Genomic DNA, 27893 nt, shown 5'->3' with positions numbered 1-27893 from the left:
CAGAGCTTCAAGAGTTCATATTTCATCCAACAATCAAGAGGACTTTTTTTTTTTTTTTGCATAAATAAAAAGAAACATTTAAATCAGTCTAGATTCAATTCAGTTTAAATAAAAAAAAAATTTTTACATGACATTTCTTTACATAAACATGGTGAGAATCACGGATGAAATGGTCATTAATAGCCAAAATATTCTAAACGGTTCGTTTCTTTATGCATAAAAACCCAAAAACATTTCAGATCTTTCTTTTGACTATGGGAAATATGACCCAAATAATTTCTAGACAGGTTTCGTGAGATCCACTTAAAGTATCTTTCAGGGGAGCGAAAATTGATTGAAAATGTGGGAAAGAGAGCTACATTAATCCAACAATTGAGTATTTTAATAAATTAACATATATCAAATTAAATACTAAGTTATAGGCAGCCAAAACAAACCTCTAAATTACATTTAAAAGGCAGGTCAATGTTCATCGCAGGTCATCCAGACTGACAAACCGTAAAATAAAACATCTCAAACATCACATTATCATCATAACCACTGCAGCCTTTCCAATAAATTACACATCATAAAATACTTCAATGTTTCAATGTGCAGGACTTTGTGTAGATGACTTCCAACCATGATGAAGACCTTACTGTTGAAGTCTATATATATATATATATATCCCATGATCGATCTAGTGGATTTTCAAGTTTAAACTTAAGTACAGCATGTACGCCTCTTGTTTTATACGGTGAATCTCTATAAGCAAATGTCAAATATTAATAATCCAGCGGGGTTAAAACGCTAACGAGACTCAAGGCTAGGGCTGCACGATTAATCACAATGAAACCGCACGCGATTTGGCAAAGGCTGCGATTACTTAATGTTTGTGCAGCGGCTGATTGGTAGTAAATGCTTCTCCATCTGAACACCAGAGGGCGTCTCTCTCTCTCTCTCACTCACACACACACACACACACACACACACACACACACACACACACACGATGATAACGCACATCATTCCAGGAAATCCCTATGGGCATCATAGTATCTCGGTATCTGAATAAACAGAAGATTGAAACGCTTAACTAATGACTAATAAAATGCCTTATTCTCTTTAAGAAACACATCATCTCACAGAAGGAGGAGCTCAACTGTCCTTATGAAGTGAGTTTGGAGTAAAAGCATGTTAATAAATGTCTTTTGTTGGACAAGAGCTTCATATACTTTTTGAAAAATGCATAAATGCTTTTGGTCTCATAAATGTTTGGAAAGATGTGTGACACGTGTTGCTTTTACAGATGCATGTTATAAGTGACTCCAACCCGCAGTGCATTCAGACGGAGCAGCGTTTACAGAGCCCATCATCAATGACAGGCTGCGCATAACAAATAATCACAGCCTTTGCCATTTCAAAATCGCGATAAGCCAATTCGATTTAAGTGCAAGTAAATTGCGATTAATCGAGCAGCGCTAACTCAGAGCATTGTGAGAAGCTGAACTCTGCCTGCTGCCCTAAACTGCTCTGCCTGCCTTAAAAGTGCACCATAAACCACTGGTCTGGATGGTGTGTGTGAGATACGCATCTGTACACGGTACAGATGAACCTCTAGGGGGCGCCGCTGGGGAACTGGTCCAGCAGGGCCTCGATGTTGGCCGTGGTCTCCGGGCTGAGCAGATCCAGGCCGTCGGTGGGGGGGTCAGGGGTCACCGGGTCGGGGATGGGCTCTGATGGAGGATCCTCAGGGAGAGATGGAGGAGCTGGAGGAGGTGATGTGGTCTTGGTCTTCTCCACTGAGGAGACAGTGCTCTTGTCTTTAGCCGAGTCTCTGCAGGCACACTGACACTGGCAGGACTCCTCCTGCTTGATGATGATCACCGGCAGGCTCAGGCCGATCTGCTGCACTGCGTTCCCTGAAACACAAACACACCTAGCTGTGATGATCCACATTACTGCTGAAGTAAAATAGTTTAAAGTTGACATATTATGGCCCTTTTTCACAAGATGTCATATAAATATCTGGTGTCTCCAGAATACGACTGTGAAATTTCAACTCAAAATTCCCGACCGGATCATTTGTTATAGCTTAAAGCTGCCGTCGGCAAGATTTTTTTGATCATATTCACTGAAACCGACACTATGCTCCGACAGAACAACATAAATCAGCCGGTTTTAGAAAAAACCACGCGCTTCTACCTCCACCTGGAGCCTGTTATTTGTTTTGCAAAAATCCAGCGCTCCCGGTTCTTCTGGTCCAATCAGCGCAGGGCTGTGTGAGATCTGTCAATCACAGTTTGTGCACACGCCACATTAAATGTGCCGTTTTTGTGTTTGTCCCTTTAAATGCAAATGAGCTGTTGCCCAGCCTCCGTTCAGAAGAGGGCGGAGCCTTTACACAAGCTTCAGATACTCCAGCAATAACACAACAGGCCAATCTTACTCATCAAAATCTCAGAAATAACCAAACAAATAAACTCAACCAGCTGTGACAATCCGTATTACACTCTGTTATTGGGCTGCACGTGATGAGCTTGCTTATCGATGTATTGGCCAATAATCGGTATCGGACGATTAAAGCTATTATTTTCACTATTGGCCATCGGCAGATTGATTAAAAACAGCCGATGATCAGAGCCGATTATATCCTGTCAATCAAAAGGGTGCGGAAAAACGTGAATTGGACAAATAAATACAACAGAACGAAAATACACATTAAACAGTGTTTTAAGTTTTTCATGAAGATATTCAACAGAGATATTCAGATAAATAATACCCTGGGGTGAAAAAAAGGAATAATCAATCAAATGCAAAATAACCGCATATAACGCTGCTTAGGCTTACTGTACACATTAAATATAGATTAATTCTTATTAAAGATTTATTTTGTCATTTGTTGTTTGATTATCATTAATGACAGACTGCAGCATATATTAGGCTGCTGTCACTTTAAGAGCTGCACAGATCTAATATACTGTTACACGCGTTTTCTTTCTCAACTGTGTACGTTTACTTAAGACAAACCCCCTGTGTTTACATGAATACTCTACTGTTTTTTGTGTGTACGCATTTAGCAGTGTATCCGAAGCCCTTTTGCGTATCCGCGTTTGGCTCTGACTCGGCATGTTTCCTAAACATCTGCAAACATATTATGGTGTTTTTATGCTTTAGTACAGTAAAAAACGTACATACAGCACCTTTAAATCAATTATGATTAATCACACAGCCCTAGCTTCGGCTTACATCACAGCACTGAAACTGCTCTAGTAAAGGTTGTCAATGACCTTTTACTCCTCTGGAGATTTGGGAAATCTCTTCATTCTCTTATTACTTGACCTCAGCTCAGCTTTTGACACTGTCTGCCACAAACTATCTCGCCTTTCAGAGATTGGCATCTCAGGTGTGGCATTATCCTGGTTCTCTTCATATCTCAAGGATAGGCAATACTACATCTCAATGACAATTACAAACCCCCCACAGTATCGCTCAAACAGGGTGTTCCCCAGGGTTCAGTTCTCGGCCCGTTATTATTCACTATCTACATTTTGCCTCTTGGACAGATTATTCATCGTAATTGTTTTTATCACTGCTATGCTGACGATACTCAAATATACACAGCTTGCCAGTTAGATTCTATCCACCAGACTGGCTCGTTATCCTAATGTGTCAGTGAATGGAAAGAGAGAGCGTGTGCACATGGTTGCCAGGTTGGGAAGATTAAGCAGAAAATGCATCTATTTAACAGAAAAACCCTGATTGGGGGATTTAAACCCTTGATATCTGGCAACCCTGAGCATGAACTCTTGGAGGCTTGTTACAAATGCAAGACAAATAAACAACCAATCGGCCAATATGGCAGACTATTACGCTTAATTAATCGAGAGAAGCAGAAACTAGAATCGCAATTACAAATTTAAATAGCCCTACTCAGTTGTCATTTTAACTTTCAGTTATATAAACAGATCTGCAAAAACAGCACATAGCAAAATATTCAATCATACCTGAATGTCCACCGACTGGTATGGCTGTTGTAAAAAAGACTTTCTCTACTTTTGGACCCTGAGAATATAAACAGTAGTAATGTCAACCAACAACAACAAAAAATGAGAAGAATAAATTTGTGGCATTAATTCAAACACTAACTGATAAAAACCACAGATAAAAAACATAAAGCTAAAGCTAAAGACCTGTTGTTCTGGGTTCTGCTGCGCACTGGCGGCACTGCTGAGGATCCACTGCAGGTTCTGATCGGACATGACGATACTGGGCTGCAGGCCGAGGGTGGGGGCGATGGTGATCGTAGGAGGAGGAGGAGGAAGAGGAGGAGGAAGAGGAGGCGGAGGAGGAGGAGCCAAAGGCACTGTGTGCGTCACCTCCGCGGTCACGGAGACGCTAGTCGCGGTCGACCCCGGCTGAGCCACGAAGAGCGGCGCGACCGAGGGAGCCGGTGGAGCCGATGGAGCGGGTGGAGCTGATGGAGCGATGGGCACTTCTGGCGAGAGTGATGAGGTGGGCGGAGTCAGTGACGAGCTGCCGGCGGCAGGAGGCGGAGCCGGCTGTGAGGTGGGCGGAGTCTGAGCCTCAGGTGATGTGATGGGGGATGAAGAGGGCGGAGGGAACACGTCTGAGGCTGACGGAGGACACGAGTCCAGGCCGAACACCTCACCGGGGTGATCTGGAGACACAGAGGCGGGACACACGTCAGACTGAGGGACGGCACATCGGATGATCCGTCATTCCTACTAGGCAGCACGTCACACGTTCCCTTCGTTAATATACTGGTTACAAATTTTAAAATGAAAAACATCATGAAAAGTCATCAAAATATCACCATTACGTCAACTTTTTTTAAAAGTCCAAGCATGTCACTTACACAATTCAATTAAACACAATCATGTTTTAACATGTTGCTACCATTCTTTAGCTTATTGCTAACATTTTTTATATGTTTCAACTAGTGCTGTCAGTTAAACGCGTTAATAACGGCGTTAACGCAAACCCATTTTACCGGCGTCAATTTTTTTATTGCGAGATTAACGTTCTTTTTGGCCTAGCTCCAAAACCTTGTAGTTTTTTTCATATGCTGTTGCAACAACTAGTAACGTTAGAAAAACTACAACACCACACCGGATCTAGCTAGACCGGAAACAAAATGACAGGCGCGCCGCACACACACTTGTTTGGGCTTGCGAGCCGGCGAGTGCGAGTCGCCGAAATGGATGCCAATAAGATTCTGAATGGAAAGTTTACTTTTAAAAAGTTGCCAAATGGTTCCATTGACTAGACCAAAGTGATCTGTGTGTTTTGTCGTTGTGAACTGAGCGATCATCATCGCAGCTCGTCCAGTCTGAAACACCACTTGACGCGAACGCGAACTCTCTGATGCGATTATTTGCTCCGAGTGAGAATGTTAGTGGGAAATTGAACACTACAGTATATGCCAATGATGTTTTCAATAAAAAAAAAAACATTTGCACAAAGCAAGCCGATCCACTTTTCCATGTTGACGAGCATTAAAAAAAAAGAAAAAGAAAAAAGAAAGCAAGGGACATTTAGAATAGATAAAAATGTGCGATTAATTGCGAGTTAACTATGACATTAATGCGATTAATCGCGATTAAATATTTTAATCGTTTGACAGCACTAGTTTCAACACATTGATATTGCTAGAATGTTGATACCATGTTTCTAATGTTTTTGCACATGGGTAGCATGTTTCAACACATTGTTAACATGTTTTCGCTTGTTGCCAGAATGATTTTTTAACACGTATACCATATTTTAACATGTTTCTAACATTTCTTAGCATGTTCTTAGTGTGTTTTAACACACTGACAGTGCTAATATGGTTTAAATTGTTGTTAAAATGTTTCTAACATGTTTTAGCATGTTTTGCTAACATGTTTAATGTTTTAACACATTGATATTGCTAGCATGTTTCAACATGATGATACCATGTTTCTAATGTTTTTGCCCACAGATAGCATGTTTTAACACATCGATAACATTTGACACTTGGTTACAATGTTCTAACATGTTTCTAGCATGTTTTAACACACTGACAGCGCTAACACGTTTTAAAATGTTTCTAACAAGTTTTAGCACATTGCTAACGTGTATAATATGTTTTAACACATCGATATCGCTAGCATGTTTCAACAATGTTGATACCATGTTTCTAATATGTTTTTGTGGTTACCATGTTAAAGCACCTTGCTAATATGTTTTAACAATTGCTAGCATGATTTAACATACTGTAAACGTTTCACTAAACTGCTACCACATTGCTAACATGTTTTAACTTATTGCTAACATTTTTAATGTTTCAACACATTAATATTGCTAACATGTTTCAGCATGTTGATACCATGTTACTAATAAGTTTTTGCACATGTGTAGCATGTTTTAACAAATTGATAACATGTTTTCGCTTGATACCAGAATAATTTAAATGCGTTTTAACACAGTATTAGCATGTTCCTAGTATGTTTTAACACACTCACAGTGCTAACATGTTGTTAAAATGTTTCTAATATGTTTTTGTGGTTGCCATGTTTTAGCACCTAGCTAACAAGTTATAACAATTGCTAGCACGGTTTAACATTAACGTTTCATCATATTGCTACTAAGATCCTATCATGTTTTACCATGTTGCTAACGCTGACAGTGCTAGTATGTTTAAACAATGTTAAAATGTTTCTAATTCTTTTAATTCATTAAAATTATTTTAACACATTGCTTACATGTTTCCTATGTTTTAACACATTGATATTGCTAGCATGTTTCAACACAGTAACAATATCAATGTAAAACACGTTGATACCATGTTTCTAATATGCTTTTGCACATGGGTAGCATGTTTTAACACATTGATAACATGTTTTCGCATGTTGCCAGAATGATCCCGACGTATTTTAACATGTGGTTACCATGTTTTAACAATTGCTAGCATGATTTCACTTATTGTTGACATTTCACCATATTGCTACCACGTTCCTATGTTTTACCATGTTACTAACATGTTTTAACAAATCATTAGAACGTTTTAACAAGTTTAACACATTTATAAATGTTTTTTACATGTAGATAGCATGTTTTAACACATTGATAACATGTTTTCGCTTGTTGCCAGAATGATTTCAACGTGTTTTAAGGTGTGGTTACCATGTTTTTAACATTTCTTAGCATGTTGCTAAAATGTTTTAACACATTGACATGTTTTAACCCATTTCTAAGCATGTTCCTAGTATGTTTTAACACACAGACAGTGCTATCATGTTTTAACACATTTATATCATGTTTTAACACATGAGTAGCATATAGTTTTAGCATGTTGCTACCAGGCTTTAACACATTGCTTACATGTTTTAACTAGTGCTGTCAATTCAATTATAATAATAATAAAAAACAGTCACACATCATGTTATGTAACGGTAGCCAAAGGTTGCCAGGAAAAAAACGCATGCATTAATTTTACTGCATTAATTGCGTAAAATATTTGTAACGCGTTAAAATGAAAAAAATGTATTGCAAAATTAAAGCATTAATTTTGACAGCACATATTGTAATATTGCTCCTAGCATGTTTTAACACATTTCTAGAATGTTTAACCATGTTGCTAACATGTTTTACAATTCCAAAAATAAAAAAGTGCACTGTAAATACCTTAATGATGCACTTAATTAACGATAAAATGAAGAACTATGGACACTTCATTCACGCGTCTGTCGCAGACTTCAATACTGAATGACGACAAAACCTTATAATATTCATAACTGCACGGTAGAGTACACTGTACAAGTGCATTATTACAACTATTGTTAACAACCAAGTTTTAGCACATTGGCAGCATTCTGTAGTGCATTGCTATCATGTTTTAACACCTTGATAGCATGTTTTCAACATACTGATATAACTTTGTTAACGGGTTTCTAGCATGCTTTAACACACTGCGAATGTGTTTCGAGCAAGTCTCTGAAGGTCTGGCATACACAAAAATAATAAAAAATTAATAATTCCCGCCCAAGGAAATGCGTAATAAAGGGGCGGGGCCTGGTTGAGTTAGTAAGTAGTGTGTTGAAACTGGTGGTAAGGCGCGGGACATTTCCCAAACACACTCGAAGCGCTCGACCAATCACAACACACTGCTCCAGCCGACCAATCAGAGCACAGTGTGCTTTTCAGAAGGAGGGGCTTCGTAGAGACAGGAACTAAACAGAGCGTTACTGACAGACTGGGAAGAGAGGAGCCGCAACAATGGAGAATATGAGGAAAATAATGAAAACCTGTTCTAGTGGAGCCTAATAACAACATCAAGGTCCTCTTTAGCACATGCTTATCCATTTTTAAAAGTTCAAAGCGTACTGCATAACAGAAGTGACTCGAGTGTCTTTGAACACAGTGAGCTCTAAAGGTTCTTGCCTGTGGTTTTGGGGTCGTCCTGGCTGACACTGTTCTCAGGACTCTGGAACATCAGCTCAAAGATTCGTATGGGGGTGACGCTGTTCAGATCCAAACCCTGAGACTGAGACATGAACATGTGCTGAGATGCACTCTATGTATCTGGGAGACGACTGGAAAAAAAAGCTCTGTGTAAAAAAATGAGGGCGCAAACTCACATTGTGGTTCTCCTGCAGCTCAGAGTCAGTGGAAATGAGGCTCAAATCACTGAGGCACAGCGAGTGATTCGCATCCTGCGGTTGAACAAGGACAACAGGACCAATTAAGTCCACGGTCACAAAGTGCTGGTGTAATAAAGGGCAGTGAGTGTGTGAGTGAGCACCTCTGACAGCGGATGAGCGCTCACGGTGAACGCCGGGCCTTTGTCGTGCCCCCGGATGTGGCTCTTCAGGCTGTACTGAGAGCTGAAGGTCTTCTCACAGCCGTCGCTCGGACAGAAGAACGGCTTCTCTCCTGGAACAGGGAAAGAGGCGGTAGAGGAAGAAATCAGGGATGCAATGATAAGAAAATTTTGGCCGATACCGATAATTCTTTATATTTGAAAGCTGATAACCGATATATTGGCTGATAAATCTAAATCCAAAATTTTATATAATTTTTTAGAGCCTTTTGTCACCATTAAAATCCATGTCCCAAACACACAATTATAATGTTCTCATTATAATTTTATGTAGCCGATATGACATGTTGCATTTAACTGTATTTTCCTTTTTTCAAGTTTTTCTGATCATAATTCAAGAAATTTCAAAGCCATCATGTTGAACAGTCGCATCTGAAGAGTCTCAGCTGAAGGAATAATCCATTATTTATCGGCTTTAATATATATCGGCCAAATTTTCTTATCAGGCTGATAACGATAACATTAAACATGACCATATTTGGGCCGTCGCTCAGACAGAAGAACGGCTTCTTCAGGGAAAGAGACGGTAGAGGAAGAAATCAGGGACGCACCGATAACCGAAATTTTGGCCGATAACCGATAATTCTTATTTTTATATACATTTTGAGAGCCTGATTACAAAAACAAAAGCTCATCATTAAAAGCCATGACCCAAACACACAGTTATAATGATGTTCTCATGATAATTGTATGTAGCCGATAGATTTGCATATATGTTCGTACAGATACTGTAAAATACTGTGAAATTCCAGGACTTTCAAGGACTTTTCAAGCACTAGTTTTTGGGGTTTTCAAGGACTACAATCAGAGATCTCACTTATTAAACAATATTTTAAAAAGTCAAATTCAAGTACCCTGCACTTTACTGTATTTTCCTTTTTTCAAGTTATTCTGATCATATTTCAAGCAATTCATAACCATCATGTTGAACAGTCGCATCTGAAGAGTCTCAGCTGAAGGAATAATCCATTATTTATCGGCTTTAATATATCGGCTAAATGTTCTTATCAGGCTAAATGAGATTCTCTAATCTAAATAAAATTGACATTTCTGCACATCAAATATGATGCAGTAGTTTTTGTGTGTGTGTGTGTGTGTTGCTTTGTGATTTTGCCTGTTTTGAGCAGTGTCTTACCAGTGTGTGTCCGTACATGTGTTTTCAGGTGATGACTAGCAGCGAAAGCCTTACCACAGCCATCATGGTCACACCTGCACACACAAACACAACAGTAGCCTCTAATAGTGCATCAATCGTTGCTAATATGCAAACACAGCACGTCCATGATTTAGCACTAGCGCTGGGTGTCGAGCTCAATACTTCTGAGGCGCCGACCGAACTGCCACGATACCATAGACTAGAGTATCAAAAATGTCTTGTCGTTCGGGACCAAACTTCGATACCTGAGGGGTTAATCTAGTCACCGTCAGTGAGCCAATAAGCACGCAGCATGATGTGCCCAAATCAAGAGCTGGTGATCAGGGAAAAGCACTGGTTATGTCGGCTTGATGGACACAGAGCCGCTCACTGACAGACATGCAGGATTCATATTTAAAGGTGCTCTAGGTAACTTTTTAACCTTAACTGAACAGCTTCGGAGTCAGTGGAATGGTTATATTACTTATTTTGGGTTGAATGGTGGTGGTTTCGCACCCCCCTGGTGCCCGAGAGCGGAAAAAACTCACTTGCAACTTTGGGCCGGCGGGTCGGCGTCAGGAAGTATCGCGTGATATCAGGTCTCACGATGTAACGAATTGCTTGACGGCACTGCACACGTACACGCCCCCATTCAAGCACCGGCTAGCTATAAGCAAAGGGCAACGATAGACTGAGTTATGGCTGAGGCTGTAAAAAAGAAGCAGAAAGCTAGGAAATCTTTGTCGGAGGACCAATGAAAGAGGAAACGGGAGACTGACCGAGCAAGAAGTCAGACTCGAGTAAATATCGGACCGGCTTTTTCAGAATGGGGAGAACTGAGAGAAACAGAAGCCTGCAAAACGGATGCTGATCCTGCTGTTGCACTTGTAAGTATCTTCGGAATAAACTGTGTTTAATATTTAAATTTCAAGTAATTGCGACCTCAGGATGTTTGCTATTGTCTGTAAAGGTTTTTATTATGATCGCTGTCTGTTACGGGCTTACTAGTACGCTAGATACTGCTATAACTTTGATGTTAGCATTGTCATTAGCAAACACGTTTGATTTCTGTAGTTGTTTGGCCGTTCCTCTGTCGGTTTTATTTGTGTAACTTACACTTTTATTTTATGTCACTACGTCAACGCGTCTGATAATAGCCAATAAACATGTTGCACATATCATGATCGAGCTAGAAAAAACGTTCTGATGTTTTCTTAGACAAGCAAAGGTAAACCGTCATTCTACCAGATTAACTTATAGACCTTGCTAATATAACAGTAACTTTAGACAGGGTTAGGGTTAGGGTTAATATTAGCCTCCGATATATATTTATATATGCTCATGCCCATTCTCCCAAAAACAAACAAACGCGAAAGCAGTAGTTCGCCTCGTTCATATCGTTCGTTCACGGTAAAAATAATAGTATGCATGACAACACAATAAAAAAAAATATATATAAAAAAATTGCCATCAGTTGGAAAGAAAGGGACAACAGCTCGTTTTTACGACAGAGTGTTTGAAAGCATTTACTACCAGACACTAGGGGGAGCTACGTAGAGAAAAAACACTCAGACTTGCCTGGTGTCCCTTTAAATAGTCCTTTTGCAGTTTAATATTCTCACTTTGACAACATTTTTTCATTTGAGAGAAACTATGATGTCATCACAGAAGAAGCTCTACGGCAACCCGTCAAAATAAAAGTTTGGTTTAACTTAAAGAAACTGCGAGAGGAATATATTACTCTTGTACAGTGTAATGTACATCTCAATGTACTACTACTACTAATACAATTATTAAAACAAATGTTCTTCCAGGTTATAATTTTATCAGTAAACCTCTGTTGTGTAGCACTTGTTTGCCAACAAATTAAAGGGCTTGTTTGATTTTCATTTGAATAAACGATAAACTAATGTTTTATGCCTTCATTTGATTACCAGACAAATTTAAATACACAACACAGAATTTAAAAAAATAAATAAAAATAAAATTCATATGCCCTAATAATTGTAAACAAATTAATAAATTCAGTTGTTTTTATGAATTAAATTAATTAGATATGTTTTTGATATTAAACCATTAAAATGGAACACAGAAATCAAAGAACTGGTTAAAAAAATAAAATTAAGAATGTAATTTTTGTTAAACTGTTAATAAATTGCTGTTAAACTAAACAAGTTTCCTGATTTCAATTAATTACACATGCTTTTGAACAATCAAATTTAATTGAACAGGTCGGCTGTCTTGTTTTCCCCGTCTTCACACTAATGCCACAGCCTCTGCTATAACATCATCTGTTCATAAAACTGGTATCGGAAAAGTATGGTTCAGGAACCGGTATTGATATCGAAGATCTCTGAAGGATACCCAGCAACATTCAGCCGTGTTCCAGCTGGACTCTCAGTGGCGGTGAATATTACAAGGGATGATGTCAACATCACAGTAACGGTGATTGGCTGCTGATGCTGTGAAGCACTTGTGAAGTGAAGCTGGTGTGTGAGTGAATGGTGACCTGAAGGGTTTCTCTCCCGTGTGTGTGCGGATGTGCTTCCTCAGGTCGCTCAGCGTGGTGAAGTACTTGGTGCATCCCTCGGATTCACAGTTAAACGTCTTCCCCGTGTGCAGACGCTGGTGTGCTTTCAGTCTGTGAGAGACAAACACAACAACCATTCGCTGATCAGCAGACGCCTTCACACAGAGGACGAGTCAATCATGACACACTACAGGCAAACACATCCAAGACTTTAAGCAAACTTCACATGTACAGTACCTGAACTATATCCAAAGGAACCGATATTGAATCTAATCAAGAGCTTGTGAATTAAATCCCACAACATTCCAGCCGGTTAGGACAAAAATGACTTCAGATTTACCAGCCGCAGTACATGTGCAAACACACATCTGAGTGGAAGCTTCATCCGGTGAGATATATATATATATGTGTGTGTGACCCTGGATCACGTCACCAGTCACAAGTCGCACAAGTATATTCGTGGCAATAGCCAAAAATACATTATATGAGACAAAATTATCGTTTTTTCTTTTAAGGCAAAAATCATTAGGATATTAAGTAAAGATCATGTCCTATTAAATTTATTTTGTAAATTTCCTACCGTAAATATATAAAAATAAATTGTGAGTGGATGCAGCAAAATAGGGAACATAAATTAATTTTCTCATTGTTTTGATTTTTTTGCACCCTCAGTTTCCAGACTTTCAATTTGTTGCATCTCGACCAAATATTGTCCAATCCTAACAAACCACACATCAGTGGAAAGCGTATTTATTCAGCTTCAGATGATGCATAAATCTCAATAATAAAAAAGACCCATGTGGTCCAGGGTCACATATAGATCATATACTTCAGCAAACAGAGGCTAACAGGAAGTGAAACGGTGTCAGATCTGTGGCTTCAGGCCAGAAGTCACATGAGTTTCTGTGAGTTTCACACGCTTTCATCCACACAGTGCAGTCGCTGTGTGACACCGTGTCCTAACGCCTCTTCTCCATGTTGATCAGAGTGTTTGTCCTAACCAGCGACGGCGACACGCGACGATTCTCTAGTTTCTATTTTTCTGCGACGTCGCGCTGGAACAACAAACACAGAGTGTGGCGATGATAATCTCGGGTGCTGTATGTGCTTTATTTAATGTTCAAATTCATCTTTTTCCCGCACACCGCCACCGCCACGGAGCAGGACACAGAGAGCCTGTGCGATACGCAGCCGCGTCCAGGACACTCACTGATCTCGACTAAAGAACATTTGTAGCTTTAATAAGGATTCATCTATAGGCCATTTATAATGTATGCAGTGCAGACTATTTGATAAGCTTATTTCTGTACATTTCGTACCTGTTAGACAGGAAGGGCACAGGTAAATATGACATTTATTATGGGTTTAAGTGAGGACTGTTTAAAGTTCACTTAAATTAAAAGTTGTTATATTTTTGAAGCCTAATAAATGTTTAAAATTTTGGGGAAAAAATCATTTTCATCTAGACATCAGTAGCTATATTAATATCAGTGATACAGGCCTTCATTCATAAACAGATGCTATTAAACAATTATTTAAAATATACTGTCTTAATGTTGTTTTTGCATTACAGAGGAAATTGAGTCTCACTTTATTAAAATTTTCTTTACACACAAAACATTAATAGTGAACATTTTTGACTTGATTGATTCTCTCAAGTCTTGGCAATCGGCCCCTATTAAACAATAAAAAAGTAAGACATCTTTTTGTTATACATAGTTTAGTAGCCTACTATTCTTTTTGCCAGAATTTATCATTATAATCAACTTAATCATTTTCAAAATTATTATTATTAATTATTCTGTATCACCATAGTCCCTAAATGTATGTAAATTCAGGAAATGGGATTCAAATCGAAAAAATGTTCCCCCATTTTGTGTCCCCCACTTCTCAAAGCAAAGATACACCCTTGAATTCACCTCAGATCTTGAAATTAAACAAAAGGAAACAAGAACAAACGAGTGTATTCTTTGACAAAGATTGTTTTAGTAAGTCAGTAGTCTATGTATCTGAATAATGTTTAAATGGTGTAATATATGTGCATTTGATTATATAGACTCAAGATTACTCTCTGTTGCCGTGCACTCGCGAGACTCCGCCCACACGCCGCTCTGATTGGCTGTGGGTTTTGACTGATTTGATGCATCTCGCAGTCGTGTCGCGTCTAGTGTGGACAGACAAATGATTTGTCCCTGGAATCTTGTGGCATCGCGTCTGGTTAGGACACGGTGTGAGCGTTTTAAGGCTATTCCAGCACGCTAACGTAACACCCGTTCACCTGTAGAGTGTGTTGAAGGCCTTCTCGCAGCCCTGCACGTCACACTCGAAGGGCTTCTCCTTGGTGTGCACACGCACGTGTATCTTCAGGCTGTAGGAGGTGAGGAAGGCTTTCCCGCAGCCCTGCTGGTTACACACAAACGTGTACTCGCCGCGGTGCGTCTTCTGGTGCGTGCGCAGGTTTCCCGCCGTGCTGTAGGTGCGCGTGCAGCCCTCGAACATGCACTGGTAGCGCTTCACCTGAGACAGCACAGAACACACAACGGTTACACACACACAGGCCTAACACACATGATCCGCCGGACACTGTGACCCTGCATCACGTCACCAGTCTCGAGTCGCACGGGTATATCTGTGGCAATAGCCAACAATACATTGTATGGGTCAAAATTATTTTCTTTTATACGAAAAATCATGAGGATATTAAGTAAAGATCATGTTCCATGAAGATAAATTTCCTATCATAAACATATAAAACCTGTATTTGTGTGAGTGAATGCAGCACAATCATGAACATAAATGAACAACTTTAAAGGAGATTTTCTCAATGTTTAGATTTTTTTGTATCCTCAGATTCCAGATGTTCAATAGTTGCATCTCAGCCAAATATTGTCCGATCCTAACACACCACACATCAGTGGAAAGCTCATCTATTCAGCTTTGTATTAATCTCAATTTCAAAAAAATGTACCCATGTGACTGGTTTTGTAGTTTTTTTCAGCTTTGATCACAGGAATAAATTACACTTTACTATATATATATATATTCACACAGAAAACAGCTGCTGTACATTGTATTAATATCTCACTGTTTTTACTGTATTTTTGATTGAACACATGCAGCCTTGGTGGGCAGAACAGTGACTTACAGAACAAAAAAAATCAATTAAATGCAAAAGTAAATAATAAAATATTAAAATAAAAACATATTGGAGAGTAAGATCACAGTCCAATCAAAAGGCCAAATTAAAGATCATAATTAATTATCAAGTATAATATCAAGTAACTATTTTTAACATTCTGTATGAAGAATTCTGAGTCTCAGCATAAAGCTGCTTATATCATAATAACAAAGGATCAATAAACTGTGTTTGGGAAACACTGAACACTATTCTGAGTCGTTGACGTGTGTGCGTGCGTGAGTGATTGTGTGTGTGTGTGAGAGTGACAGGTGGATTGCCGCTGCTGTCACTACTAGCCGTTTGTCTGCTGTCTGTTAGCGTCACGTCACCTCAGCTAATCCGCCTCTACGCGCGGCCAAGATGGCGACGGCCGGCTCCGCCCACTCTGGGCTTCAGAAACACTCTTCAGAAACACTACGGGTGACGTCACACACACTACGCCCATATTTTTACAGTCTATGGTTGAAACTGGTGGTTATGGGAAGGGGCGGGACATTTCCCAAACACACTCAAAGCGCTCGACCAATCATAACACACTGCTCCAGCCGACCAATCAGAGCACAGTGTGCTTTTCAGGGGGAGGGGCTTCATAGAGACAGGAAGTAAACAGAGCGTTACTGACAGACTGGGAAGAGAGGAGCCGCAACAATGGAGAATATGAGGAGAATAATCAACATTCAAGCAGGAAAAGCTGTTCTAGTAGAGCCTGAGACATCATCAAGACTCTGAAGAAGGGCATAATCATGTGTTAAACGAGGATAACAGAATCCAAAGGAGAAACGAGCGGACAGAGCATGACTCAAATGAACAAAACATTTCCTTTTTTTCCACCAAACTTCCACACACAACACTCTCTCACAGACGGCAAGCTCCACACTGAACAAAACACACTCTATCTGGAATATGGGCGACCTCAAATGACTTGACAAATGTATCAGTTTCCATTTCTCTCCAGTCACGTGTGGTTAAGCCACTGGTCAGAGGAGTGGCCTCTAGTGGTTATTAACCGGCGTGCTGCTCATGTGAGCTCATTTCCCAGTCCTCCTCATTCCCAGTCACACTACTGGGAGCGGTTGCCGTGCGACCGGTACTTCTGAAGGACTGTATGAGGATAGCCGGCCTAGGAAGATTTTCTGCATACTTAGAATATGAAATAATGTTGCATGGAATACTGTATCCCACAATGCAATGCGTCTGACTTGACCTTTCATTCCCAGTGTGAGGAGATCATCTTGCAGTGCGATGAGAGCATTCTTATATAGCCTCATTAATCACTTTCTATTTATCATCTATCCGACAGCAGAATGACAGTAAAGACTCCTCAAAGAATCCTGAAAAATAAATGTCATGGTTTCCACAAAAATGTTTTCAACACTGATAATAAACATAAATGTTTCTTGAGCATCAAATCATCATATTATGCTGATTTCTGAAGGATCATGTGACACTGAAGACTGGAGTAATGATGCTGAACATCAGCTTTGATCACAGGAATAAATTACACTTTACTATATATTCACACTGAACACATTGTAGTAATATTTCACAATATGACTGTATTCATGATCTAATAAATGCAGCCGTGGTGAGCAGAAAAAGTGACTTCAAAATCATAGTTCAATGCAAAAGTAAAACAAAAAAATTTATAATAAACATTAGAGATGAAGATCAAAATCCAATCAAAAGGCCAAATCAAAGGTCATAATTAATAATCATAAGTATAACGTAAAGTAATTAATTTTTACAGTCTGAGTCTCAGCATAAAGCTGCTTATATCATAACAAAGGATCGATAAACTGCGTTTGGGAAATATTGAACATTATTCTGAGTCGTTGACGTGTGAGTGTGTGTGTCTGTGTGCGTGTGTGTGCGTATGTGTGTGTGTGTGTGCGTATGTGTGAGAGAGAGAGAGTGTGTGTGTGTGCGAGAGAGAGAGAACGTGTGAGTGTGTGAGAGAGAGAGAACGTGTGTGTGTGTGTGTGCGTATGTGTGAGAGAGAGAGAATGTGTGTCTGTGTGAGAGAGAGAGAACGTGTGAGTGTGTGTCTGTGTGAGAGAGAGAGTGAGGGTGTGTGATTGTGTGTCTGTGTGTGTGTGATTGTGTGTCTGTGTGTGTGTGATTGTGTGTACGTGTGTGTGTGTAAGAGAGAGAGTGTCTCTCTCTCTCTCTCTCTCTCTCTCAGTCACATGGTCTTTGTGTGGGAGAGCGGGACTGCTTGCGGCGACTGCCGGGAGAGAGAGAAGACGCTAGTTGTGAGTTGGAGGGAGAGCCCGATCTCATGAAAATGCGTATCTATACCACGAATGTTATTTCTCGTGCCATTTATACGCCAAAAATAGTTTTTGTGTGCATATGATACGCACTTTATGGTGTGTAATACACACGCACTCCTCACCCCTAATCCTAACCAAGTATTTTCAGTGCGTAGCATAGGCCTATACACACTATAAAGTGCGTCGTCTTCCCGACAGTACACAATCACTCGGGCGTTTAGTCGACAGAGTAACAGGAGGACAGTGCAAACTGGTGTGATATGGCCTGTTGAGGCTTTTTTTATTTGTTTACAAAGGTCCTGACCGGCAGTTTTGCCTCTTATGGAATGCATCACTATTCATGCCTAATGTCTAAAGCCTAATGTTTAATATATTTTGAAGTGCAATTTTGTTTACATCCATTTTATTTATTGTTTTTGGTATTTATTCAAGTGAATTTTGTTGTTAACAGACACTGAGAGTCCATTGCTTTTATTGTTTTTGGTTGTTTTGTTCATTTTGTGGATATTTAAAATGTTTTCCGTTTTCAATGTTTAATATTCTTTAGAAATAAAAGTTTATAGATCTTTGAAAAGGTGTACCTGCATTATTATGCCATTATCATTATATTAGATGAAAATGGTCTCAGAACGACAATATTATCGTTTATCGCAATAATTTCTTGGACAATTTATCGTCCAGCAAATTTTGTTATCGTGACAGGCCTAGTGAGAGAGAGAGAGAATGTGTGTGTGTGTGTGTGTGGGAGAGAGAGAGAATGAGTGTGTGTGTGTGTGTGTGTGTGTGGGAGAGAGAGAGAGAATGAGTGTGTGTGTGTGGGAGAGAGAGAGAATGAGTGTGTGTGTGTGTGTGTGTGGGAGAGAGAGCGAGAATGAGTGTGTGTGTGTGGGAGAGAGAGAGAATGAGTGTGTGTGTGTGTGTGTGTGTGTGGGAGAGAGAGAATGAGTGTGTGTGTGTGTGTGTGTGTGTGTGTGTGTGTGTGTGTCTGTGTGTGTACGTATGTGTGTGTAAGAGTGAGTGTGTGTGTGCGTGTGTGTGAGAGAGAGAGAGAATGTGTGAGTGTGTGTGTGTGTGTGTGTGTGTGTGTGGGAGAGAGAGAGAATGAGTGTGTGTGTGTGTTTGTGAGAGAGAGAGAGAGAGTGAGAGTGTGTGTGTGTGTGTGTTTTAGCAGCAAACAGACTCTCTTTTACATCAAGCCAATGATCAGTATTCAGCAGCACAGATCCGTGATAATGCTGATCTCTCTCTCTTTTACCAGGCACACACACACACACACACACACACACACACACTCACTAGACAAACTATATAAACACACATTAGTAGCTCAAATTTCACTCCTGCTCAATATGTCCAACTCACTTTAAGACTCCATTATATTCCTGATGTTATCCTCCTCCTCACACACACCGACCCTCACACACACCGACCCTCATACACACCGACCCTCACACACACCGACCCTCACACACACCGACCCTCACACACACCGACCCTCACACACACCTGTTATGGTAACACAATAACATGTGTTAACCAATAGCACTGATCGAACAAATTGTAATTTGTCAGTTATGATTAATCAGTATTCACACAGCTAATCAACACCTTCAGGCGCTGTCACACAGTAACTCACATCATCTGTTCTCCAGACGGATACGCCACTTATCTAACATCAATCACAGAAATCTCAGTCGTTAGATTGTTAGAAGAACTGGCATGAAAATCAGCGCTTATTTTATGTCAAAATAATCCCCCAATCCTTCATTATGAAAATAATTAAATCTGAAAAGCTGATATAACTGATATAATTATATAATGACAGACTTCTGTTCGAGAGTTGGAAAGGCTTGTATTCACCAGGGAAGGACTGAAGTAAAGACATTTATGATGTTACAACAGATTCCCTTTCAAATAAACGCTGTTCTTTCTATTCATCAAAGAATACGGAAAAATGTATAATAAAAAACAATATTGATAATAATCATACATTTTTCTTGAGCATCAACTCATCATATTATGCTGATTTCTGAAGGATCATGTGACACTGAAGACTGGAGTAATGATGCTGAACATCAGCTTTGATCACTGGAATAAATTACTCTGTATATTCACAGAAAACAGTCATTTTAAATAGTTCTAATACTTTTTTACGGTGTTTTTGATCAAATAAATGCAGCCCTGATGAGCAGAAGAGACTCATTCAGAAACACTACATCAAGCTTACCGACCCAAACTTTTGAACGTTAGCATATATTAATAAACTGAATTCAAAACTCATTTAAAAAAGTTAAAAATCAATTATTTCCGCGTTTGTTTGGACGTAACCCAGTTCAGGAGGCCCACCTGTCAGATATGGGTCACGTGTCAAAGGTCATGTGAAGAACATCTGGTTTGAGCACAAAACTGTAGTGGGATCATGCTGGATAAAGCGAACTCTGGAACGTTATCCACATCAGCCACTCTATGAACACCAGAGCTCGTGGCACACAGTACACACACACAACACACAACACACAAGCTCAAACACATCCATGCTTTCAGGATCATTATGAGACAAAGTGTGTGATGAATGACCTTTACATTTGCGTGTGTGTGTGTGAGCGTGAGTGTATGTGTGAGAGCGTGAGTGTGTGTGTGAGAGCGTGAGTGTGTGTGAGAGCGTGAGTGTGTGTGTGTGTGTGAGAGCGTGAGTGTGTGTGTGTGTGTGAGAGCGTGAGTGTGTGTGTGAGAGCGTGAGTGTGTGTGTGAGAGCGTGAGTGTGTGTGAGAGCGTGAGTGTGAGAGCGTGAGTGTGTGTGTGTGAGAGCGTGAGTGTGTGTGTGTGTGTGTGTGAGAGCGTGAGTGTGTGTGTGAGAGCGTGAGTGTGTGTGTGTGTGTGTGTGTGAGAGCGTGAGTGTGTGTGTGAGAGCGTGAGTGTGTGTGTGTTGAGAGCGTGAGTGTGTGAGAGCGTGAGTGTGTGTGTGTGAGTGTGTGTGTGTGTGAGAGCGTGAGTGTGTGTGTGTGTGTGTGAGAGCGAAAGCGTGAGTGTGTGTGTGTGAGAGTGTGTGTGTGTGTGTGAGAGCGTGAGTGGGTGTGAGAGCGTGAGTGTGTGTGAGAGCATGTGTGTGTGTGAGAGCGTGAGTGTGTGTGTGTGTGTGTGAGAGCGTGTGTGTGTGTGAGAGCGTGAGTGTGTGTGTGAGCGTGAGTGAGTGTGTGAGAGCGTGAGTGAGTGTGTGAGAGCGTGAGTGTGTGTGTGTGTGTGAGAGCGTGAGAGTGTGTGTGTGTGAGAGCGTGAGTGTGTGTGTGTGTGAGAGCGTGAGTGTGTGTGTGTGTGTGAGAGCATGTATGTGTGTGAGAGCATGTATGTGTGTGAGAGCGTGAGTGCGTGTGTGTGTGTGAGAGCGTGTGTGTGTGTGAGAGCGTGTGTGTGTGTGAGAGCGTGAGTGTGTGTGTGAGCGTGAGTGTGTGTGTGAGAGCGTGAGTGTGTGTGTGTGTGTGAGAGCGTGAGAGTGTGTGTGTGTGAGAGCGTGAGTGTGTGTGTGTGTGAGAGCGTGAGTGTGTGTGTGTGTGAGAGCGTGAGTGTGTGTGAGTGTGTGTGTGTGTGTGAGAGCGTGAGAGTGTGTGTGTGTGAGAGCGTGAGTGTGTGTGTGTGTGTGAGAGCGTGAGTGTGTGTGTGAGAGTGTGTGTGTGTGTGTGTGAGAGTGTGTGTGTGGCAAAATAGGCAGTAAAGAATATCATTTGCAAGTCTGTAATGCAAATAAAGCACCAGATGCAGATCACCCTGTTCCTGCTCGCGGTGACTCAGGCCACAGGAGAAACACTAGAAACACCAGATTTGAATGTTCTGATCAGCATGAAATGATGCGTAATATCGGTCAGTTCAGTGGTCAATCTATCCCACACACAGACAGCAGCGCACGGCTTCAGGCACGACATCTGAGTCTTCTTTAATCACTGAGCAACACCAGCTCTCTCTCACAAACACACACACACACACACACACACACGTGAAGTATGGTGATGCTCCAGTGTTTTGGTGGTTGAAATAGTTTTGAGAGACAGAAAGAAACAGTGTTTACAGTATAAACCTGTATATGTGTGTAAGTTCACTACAGCTGGCTTGAGCACGGCATCCTGAACTACACGCTGGATTTCAATTAGTCGAAAACAGGTTTTTAAACGCTCCACTCTTGAGTATTGGAACCGGACTTTTGATGATGGTGACGTACGAGAACACAAGATCGCTGAAGAACACACACTGAAAACGGCCTGTGTGTGCAGTGTGTGTTCAGGAGGACTAGCGTGAGTCCTCGTGTGATTGGCAGACGGGGAAGTTCATAGGGACAGCGCACGGCTGGATCCTGATCTCTGATGTGAGATCATGTGGAAACACAGATCCTGTGGGATGAACAAACACAGGCCAGGAACTGAACAATCCTCTAGACCAGCTTATCTGATCTGCTTTCACTGAGCAAGCACATCTCTCAAACACGCGTGACTGACAGACACACATCTGGCCTTACCAGTCCAGCAAGATCAAGCACAGACTAAACAACACCTGCTATATGAGGGCCGGAGGACCCATTATGCCTTGATGTTGTTTTCAGGCTCTACTAGAACAGGTTTTCCTGCTTGAATGTTGATTATTCTCCTCATATTCTCCATTGTTGCGGCTCCTCTCTTCCCAGTCTGTCAGTAACGCTCTGTTTACTTCCTGTCTCTATGAAGCCCCTCCTTCTGAAAAGCACACTGTGCTCTGATTGGTCGGCTGGAGCAGTGTGTTGTGATTGGTCGAGCGCTTCGAGTGTGTTTGGGAAATGTCCCGCCCCTTACCATAACCACCAGTTTAACACACTACTAACTAACTCAACCAGGCCCCGCCCCTTTATTCTGCGTATGAATTATTTAAAGTCCCACTGAAGTGCCTTGGAACGCGCAGCTTTGTTTGATGCGTTGACGAAATTTCCACGGAAACAGGAAGCGGGACATACTGAATGGCTCCTCCCCCTTTTCAAATAGCCAATAGCGTTTAGTTTACCTCACAGACTGACGGCACCATGGAAGTGAATCCGAGTGCTGATGATACGTTGGATTCAATAGCAAATGTGTGAATAAATTCTAGCCATTTCATTCTTAACCAACGTACAGTTGGAGAACGGGATAAAACTGGAGCGTTTGAGCAACCGAACTCACATCGCCATATTGCTCTGTAACGTGTCAACGGTCGCTTTGGTCAGGTGGTGTTTATAGCATAGGGGCGGAGCTTCAGATTCTAGAGGGCATTTGATTGGACAGACGATGTGATGAGAAGCTTGTCTGAAGTTTAAAATCATTGGTTACCCGTAAGCCAATCACATAACGTTTGGTTATGGCGTGTGTTATGCGCAGGCTCAGCCGCATCTAACTTCCACTGTAAACACATGTATGATGCGAATACAAAACCATCGAGCGAAATACCGGAGTGAACATGGCTGTGAACGACTTTTGCAGATTATGTGAAGTAAATCTACGCATCCACGGTACAATCAGCGTCTACGTGACGGCTCTCAGCCCGCCCTCTGTTCGCTGATTGGCCGGCTGTTTTCAGGCCGGAGGAAAACGGAAAGCTCTGACGCGGTCTCAGACTGAGTACAGAAGCGGAATGAAACTGAGCGGAAGTAGGAAGTAGCGGCTAGCGGTTCAGGGCTTCCGTAGGCTATTCTGGTCATGCTATGACATGTTCTCGTTGTGCCGCTGCCTCTAGGGCAGTACTTTCTAACCATGTTGGGGAATTTTATGCAAATGTGTTTTAGAATAATGTCACTTGCCAGGTCATGCAAGGGGGAGACTACAGGATTTATTATACTTGCCAAAACGAAAATAGGAACTCCACTATGTCTCTCTTTACACTGATTTTGTCCCGTTGTCGGCTTCAGCTAAGAAAAGAGATCACACTTGAGATCACCTTCCACATCGAGTGCAGGCTCTTTGGTGGAGCTCTGCTTTGAAGGAAGTGCCATCGTGACGAATGAATGGACTGCATGCGGAGGGACGTGAATCAGAGGCACAGAAAACGCTGACGGCGGTGAGCGGTCATTATGTTTACCAGTACCCACACCGTGCTTTGAGCGCGACCCGCAAAAAACAACAAAAAAAAACAAACGGATTTGCATGATTCACGAGAGCATCATTTTCAGGTCGGAAAAGCCGCATTTCGGGATTTATCCGGAAGAATCACACCCCCGTTTAAATGAGGAATATTGTGACGTGTTTGTTCCCAGAAGAAACTCAAGACCACACTGGAGGCGTTTCAGGAGTTCAGAAACACTGACTCTGATATAGAGAAGAGCTGGAGCTTCTTCATGATCACACAGCAACATCACACACTAGGGATGCAACAATATAACAATATTACAATATAGCGCAATACAAAAATGCAACAATATGTATCGTGGATAGTGACAATATCTATTGTGCATAGTTCACCCAAAATGAAAATGAGTGTGAGTTTTCAGAGTTTCAGTGTCAGGACTACATTAAACTACTATAATGTTGAATATAATGTATAATAATGCAATGGGGGAATATGTGTGTGTCCTGCTAATGCCAGATGTCTGATGTTACCAGTAAAAAGTGGCCTACATTATTTTACATATATGAGTTCAGAATCGTGACATGGTGAGGGTCTCGTCACAGCCCTAGCACACACTAGAGACAGATCCTTCTCGCTCCTCACCTCTCTCTGCTTGGTCTCGGGACACTCGGAGTGCAGCGTGAGCGTGGCGCCCTCGATGTTCCGAGGCATAGGGGTGGACCCGGGGTTGATGATGAACTGGATCTGGTCCGGTGAGATGGTGTGGTGGATGTACCCCTGCGACATGCCGTCGGGGTCACACATGAAGGCCAGCGAGCCCTCGTCCCCCTCGCCCTCCCCGAACGCCATGTCCTCCTCGCCCTCCTCGTCCAGGCGGATCGGGTCCTGCTCGATCAGCACCGTCGTGCGGTCGTAGATGCGGCCCGAGGACGACGACGGGCCCGAGATCAGCTCGTCCTCGTCCTGCTCGAACCGGGGCATCTTGTCCTCGTCGTCCTCCTCTCGGCACAGCTTGTCCACGTCTTCTTCCTCGTCCTCAAAGAGCATGGCTGACTCCGTGAGAGGACCATTCTCTCCCATGATCCTGACGGAAAAGCTCAGTCCCGGGTTTGTGTCCACGCGCTTGCTTTTGTTGCGGCTGGAACGAGTTTAAAGAGGTTACAGGTTAACTGAGAACAGGACTGCAATCATGGACTGAAATATTTGTTTTCTCCAGAGTGGCTTTATATATAAATTAACTAAATTAATAACTTTTTTTTACAACAAAAATGAAACATCGCTGAACTTGCTCAAGCTGGATTGTGACGCTATTTTCTTCTAGAAACAAACGTTGTTGCATTATTCTCCTGTTATCTCGGTAAAGCTGCTTTGAAACACTGTATTGTAAAAAGCGCTGTATAAATAAAGATGACTTGACTTGAACTGGCTAATCACTTCCTCATCAGAGTTATTGTTGTTAACTAAAGCTAGAGCTGCACGATTAATCGTTAAAAGATGGCGATCTGGACTCAAACACTCACGTGATCTTATTCCTAAATGACAGTGATTCGGCTCTGGCTATTAACCCTTTGACAGGTCCGATCACAGCGAACACTCAGATCTGTCATCATGAACAGATGCGAAACAGTCTTTTCATTATTTCTGTCTTACCATAATTCATATTATCACAGAGGTACTGGGATAAAAGATTATAGTTCATATATAAACACTGGTGTCTACAGTAGTGATCAGAATAGAGTAAATCACCTTTTGAAAGTAACTTGATTATCAAAGTAACTTGATAACTCACTCATAAGTCTTTATGAGTGAGTCACTGATTCAACTGATTTCTTTTAATATTCATTCTGGTTAATTAGCCTAAACATTGTTTAATATTTTGTCAGAACCTCTAGCAGCCTAATTTACATATTTTTTTTTATTTTGTCTGTTCAGAATCGTGATCCATATTTGAAACAACAAAAATCATGATTCTCATTTGATCCAAAATCGTGCAGCTCGAACTAAAACCAATAAAAAATTATTTTCAGTAAATTACATAAAAGATAAGATATATATTTTTTCTTTAGATTAAAAATTAAGTATAAATGATAAAGGAACATAACTAAAATTAAAATAATAGTCCATTCAAAATATTAATAAATATTACAATAGTATATAACTAAAATAATAGCAATACTAAAATAACACTGAATCATTATAATAAACAGGTTATTATTATCGAGAAGCGTAACAGTGTTACGTGAGCACTTTCAAGCTAAATGTGTGTTAAAAATGCTCAGCAATCATTTCTAAGCTCTTTCAAATGTACAAATCCGCCACAAAGTTGTACAGTTTGGTTGTAATAAATGGGGTTTCAATAAAACAACAACATAATGTGTTGGAAAATTGCTGATTCACACAGTCACGAGAAAGTAGGACAATGCAGGGGAACTATTTTTGGCCGGTGTTAGTCGAACTACTAAACAATCAGGGGGAAAAGGAGCATTTGTAAACTGAAACCACAGTTTTCATGTTACTATAACAAACACACACACAATGATCTGAACAAAACTAACCTAAAACACACAACTGTCCAGACACAAGGACTGTGTCACTAGCTGACTATCTAGACAGCACATTATACACACCTATGACACCCCAATATTTCAATCAAATGTCTTGACATTATGATGCTATACTTACTAGGTTATAATGCTGTCTAGAGAGCAGTTTACTAGGTTATAATGCACGAAAACACTGTCTGGGAAAGCAGCTGATAAGATGTGAGACACAAGAATGCTTTTCTCACACGACTAGACAGTTACAAAGAGGACATTATGCCTCAAAGTAATGGACAAACTGTGACAACAACATCAAAACCCTTCATGATTTTAACACAATAAGTCTTGAAGCAGATGTGTTTATCAGGCTCTGTCATTCTGGACACTTTCTAGAAGTTTCCATGTTCACTTTGACATTGATGACAATCACAAGTCAAGCATGAACATGTTCACATTGATCACACTGATTTAGAGAAACCCGCGAACATATTAGAGATCATAATTGCCATGCGGCCATTAATGACAAGCAGTCATGAATGCGATATATTCATTTTCAAATGTATGTTTTCCATAAAAACAAGCTGTCATGTCAGTCCTGCTAACTGATTAGCTCACCTGTGTATTGAAGCTCCAGTCATTAGTTCATCTGCTTCGGTCCGATCAACATGAATAACATCCCCAACACAAAAGGGCTGAAATAATTAAGCCACACATATTTCATGTAATAATTAAAACGGTGGTGTTTTAATTAAGACTGACTGCACAGAGAAGCTAACAGGCTAAAGTGCTAGTCCCATCAATGACAGGCGTTAGCTTCATTAGCACGCCGTTAACACCAGTTTATAAACTATATTATTCACTATCGTTAGACAAAAGCGCAGTTCACTTGTCGTTTAAACCCGTTAGAGTGTAAAACACTCTGAAAATGGTGACTATGTGATGGTTAAAGAACTGACATGTAGGGTATGGGATGAATGCTAACAGATTTAGCCCGTTAGCATTGAACAGAAACTCGAATGGTATCGAGACAGGCCATTAAAATATCAGAACGACAACGACACTCTCTTACAGCTTTAAATCAAGCAGATAAAAATCGTCTGATGGGTTTACCAGTGTTATAGAGACGCTCGAGGCCCGTGTAATGTTGTGTATCGGCTCCTGTCTTCATTCCTCAGCGGCAGCATCATGAAGAGCAGCAGCTCATACTGACTCCAGATCAGCTCAGATCGCTCGATTCAGAGTCACACACACTCACAACAGCACACAACACACTGCTAACGATTCAACATACCACCTCATATCCATCTACATCACTTTTGAATTCATTTAAATAGATAC

General features: G+C 40.9%; 1 protein-coding gene across 1 annotated transcript; it reads right to left on the bottom strand.

Moving 5' to 3' along the window:
• Positions 1-58: 58 nt before the first annotated feature.
• On the bottom strand, positions 59-27816 carry mtf1 (metal-regulatory transcription factor 1). The gene is made up of 12 exons (XM_084089591.1): positions 27666-27816; positions 27171-27247; positions 24658-25153; positions 14789-15027; positions 12490-12621; positions 9981-10054; positions 8768-8898; positions 8604-8678; positions 8407-8509; positions 4173-4660; positions 3987-4044; positions 59-1901 (listed from the first exon to the last, which is right to left on the bottom strand). The coding sequence occupies exons 2-12, from the start codon at positions 27191-27193 to the stop codon at positions 1597-1599; spliced, it is 2124 nt and encodes a 707-aa protein (XP_083945717.1). The 5' UTR covers positions 27194-27247; positions 27666-27816; the 3' UTR covers positions 59-1596.
• Between the last annotated feature and the right edge of the window lie 77 nt (positions 27817-27893).

Source organism: Abramis brama (assembly GCF_963993115.1).
Source record: "Abramis brama genome assembly, chromosome: 17".
NCBI classification, from domain to species: domain Eukaryota; kingdom Metazoa; phylum Chordata; class Actinopteri; order Cypriniformes; family Leuciscidae; genus Abramis; species Abramis brama.
This window is presented reverse-complemented; position numbering and strand designations above follow the sequence as displayed.

Coding starts and splice junctions, on each gene's coding strand:
- mtf1 (XM_084089591.1), bottom strand. CDS start 27,193: ATGACTGGAGCTTCAATACACAG. Junction 25,154..27,170: donor ACTGGAGCTTCAATACACAG/GTGAGCTAATCA, acceptor AACTCGTTCCAG/CCGCAACAAAAGCAAGCGCG. Junction 4,045..4,172: donor AGCAGAACCCAGAACAACAG/GTCTTTAGCTTT, acceptor TTATATTCTCAG/GGTCCAAAAGTAGAGAAAGT.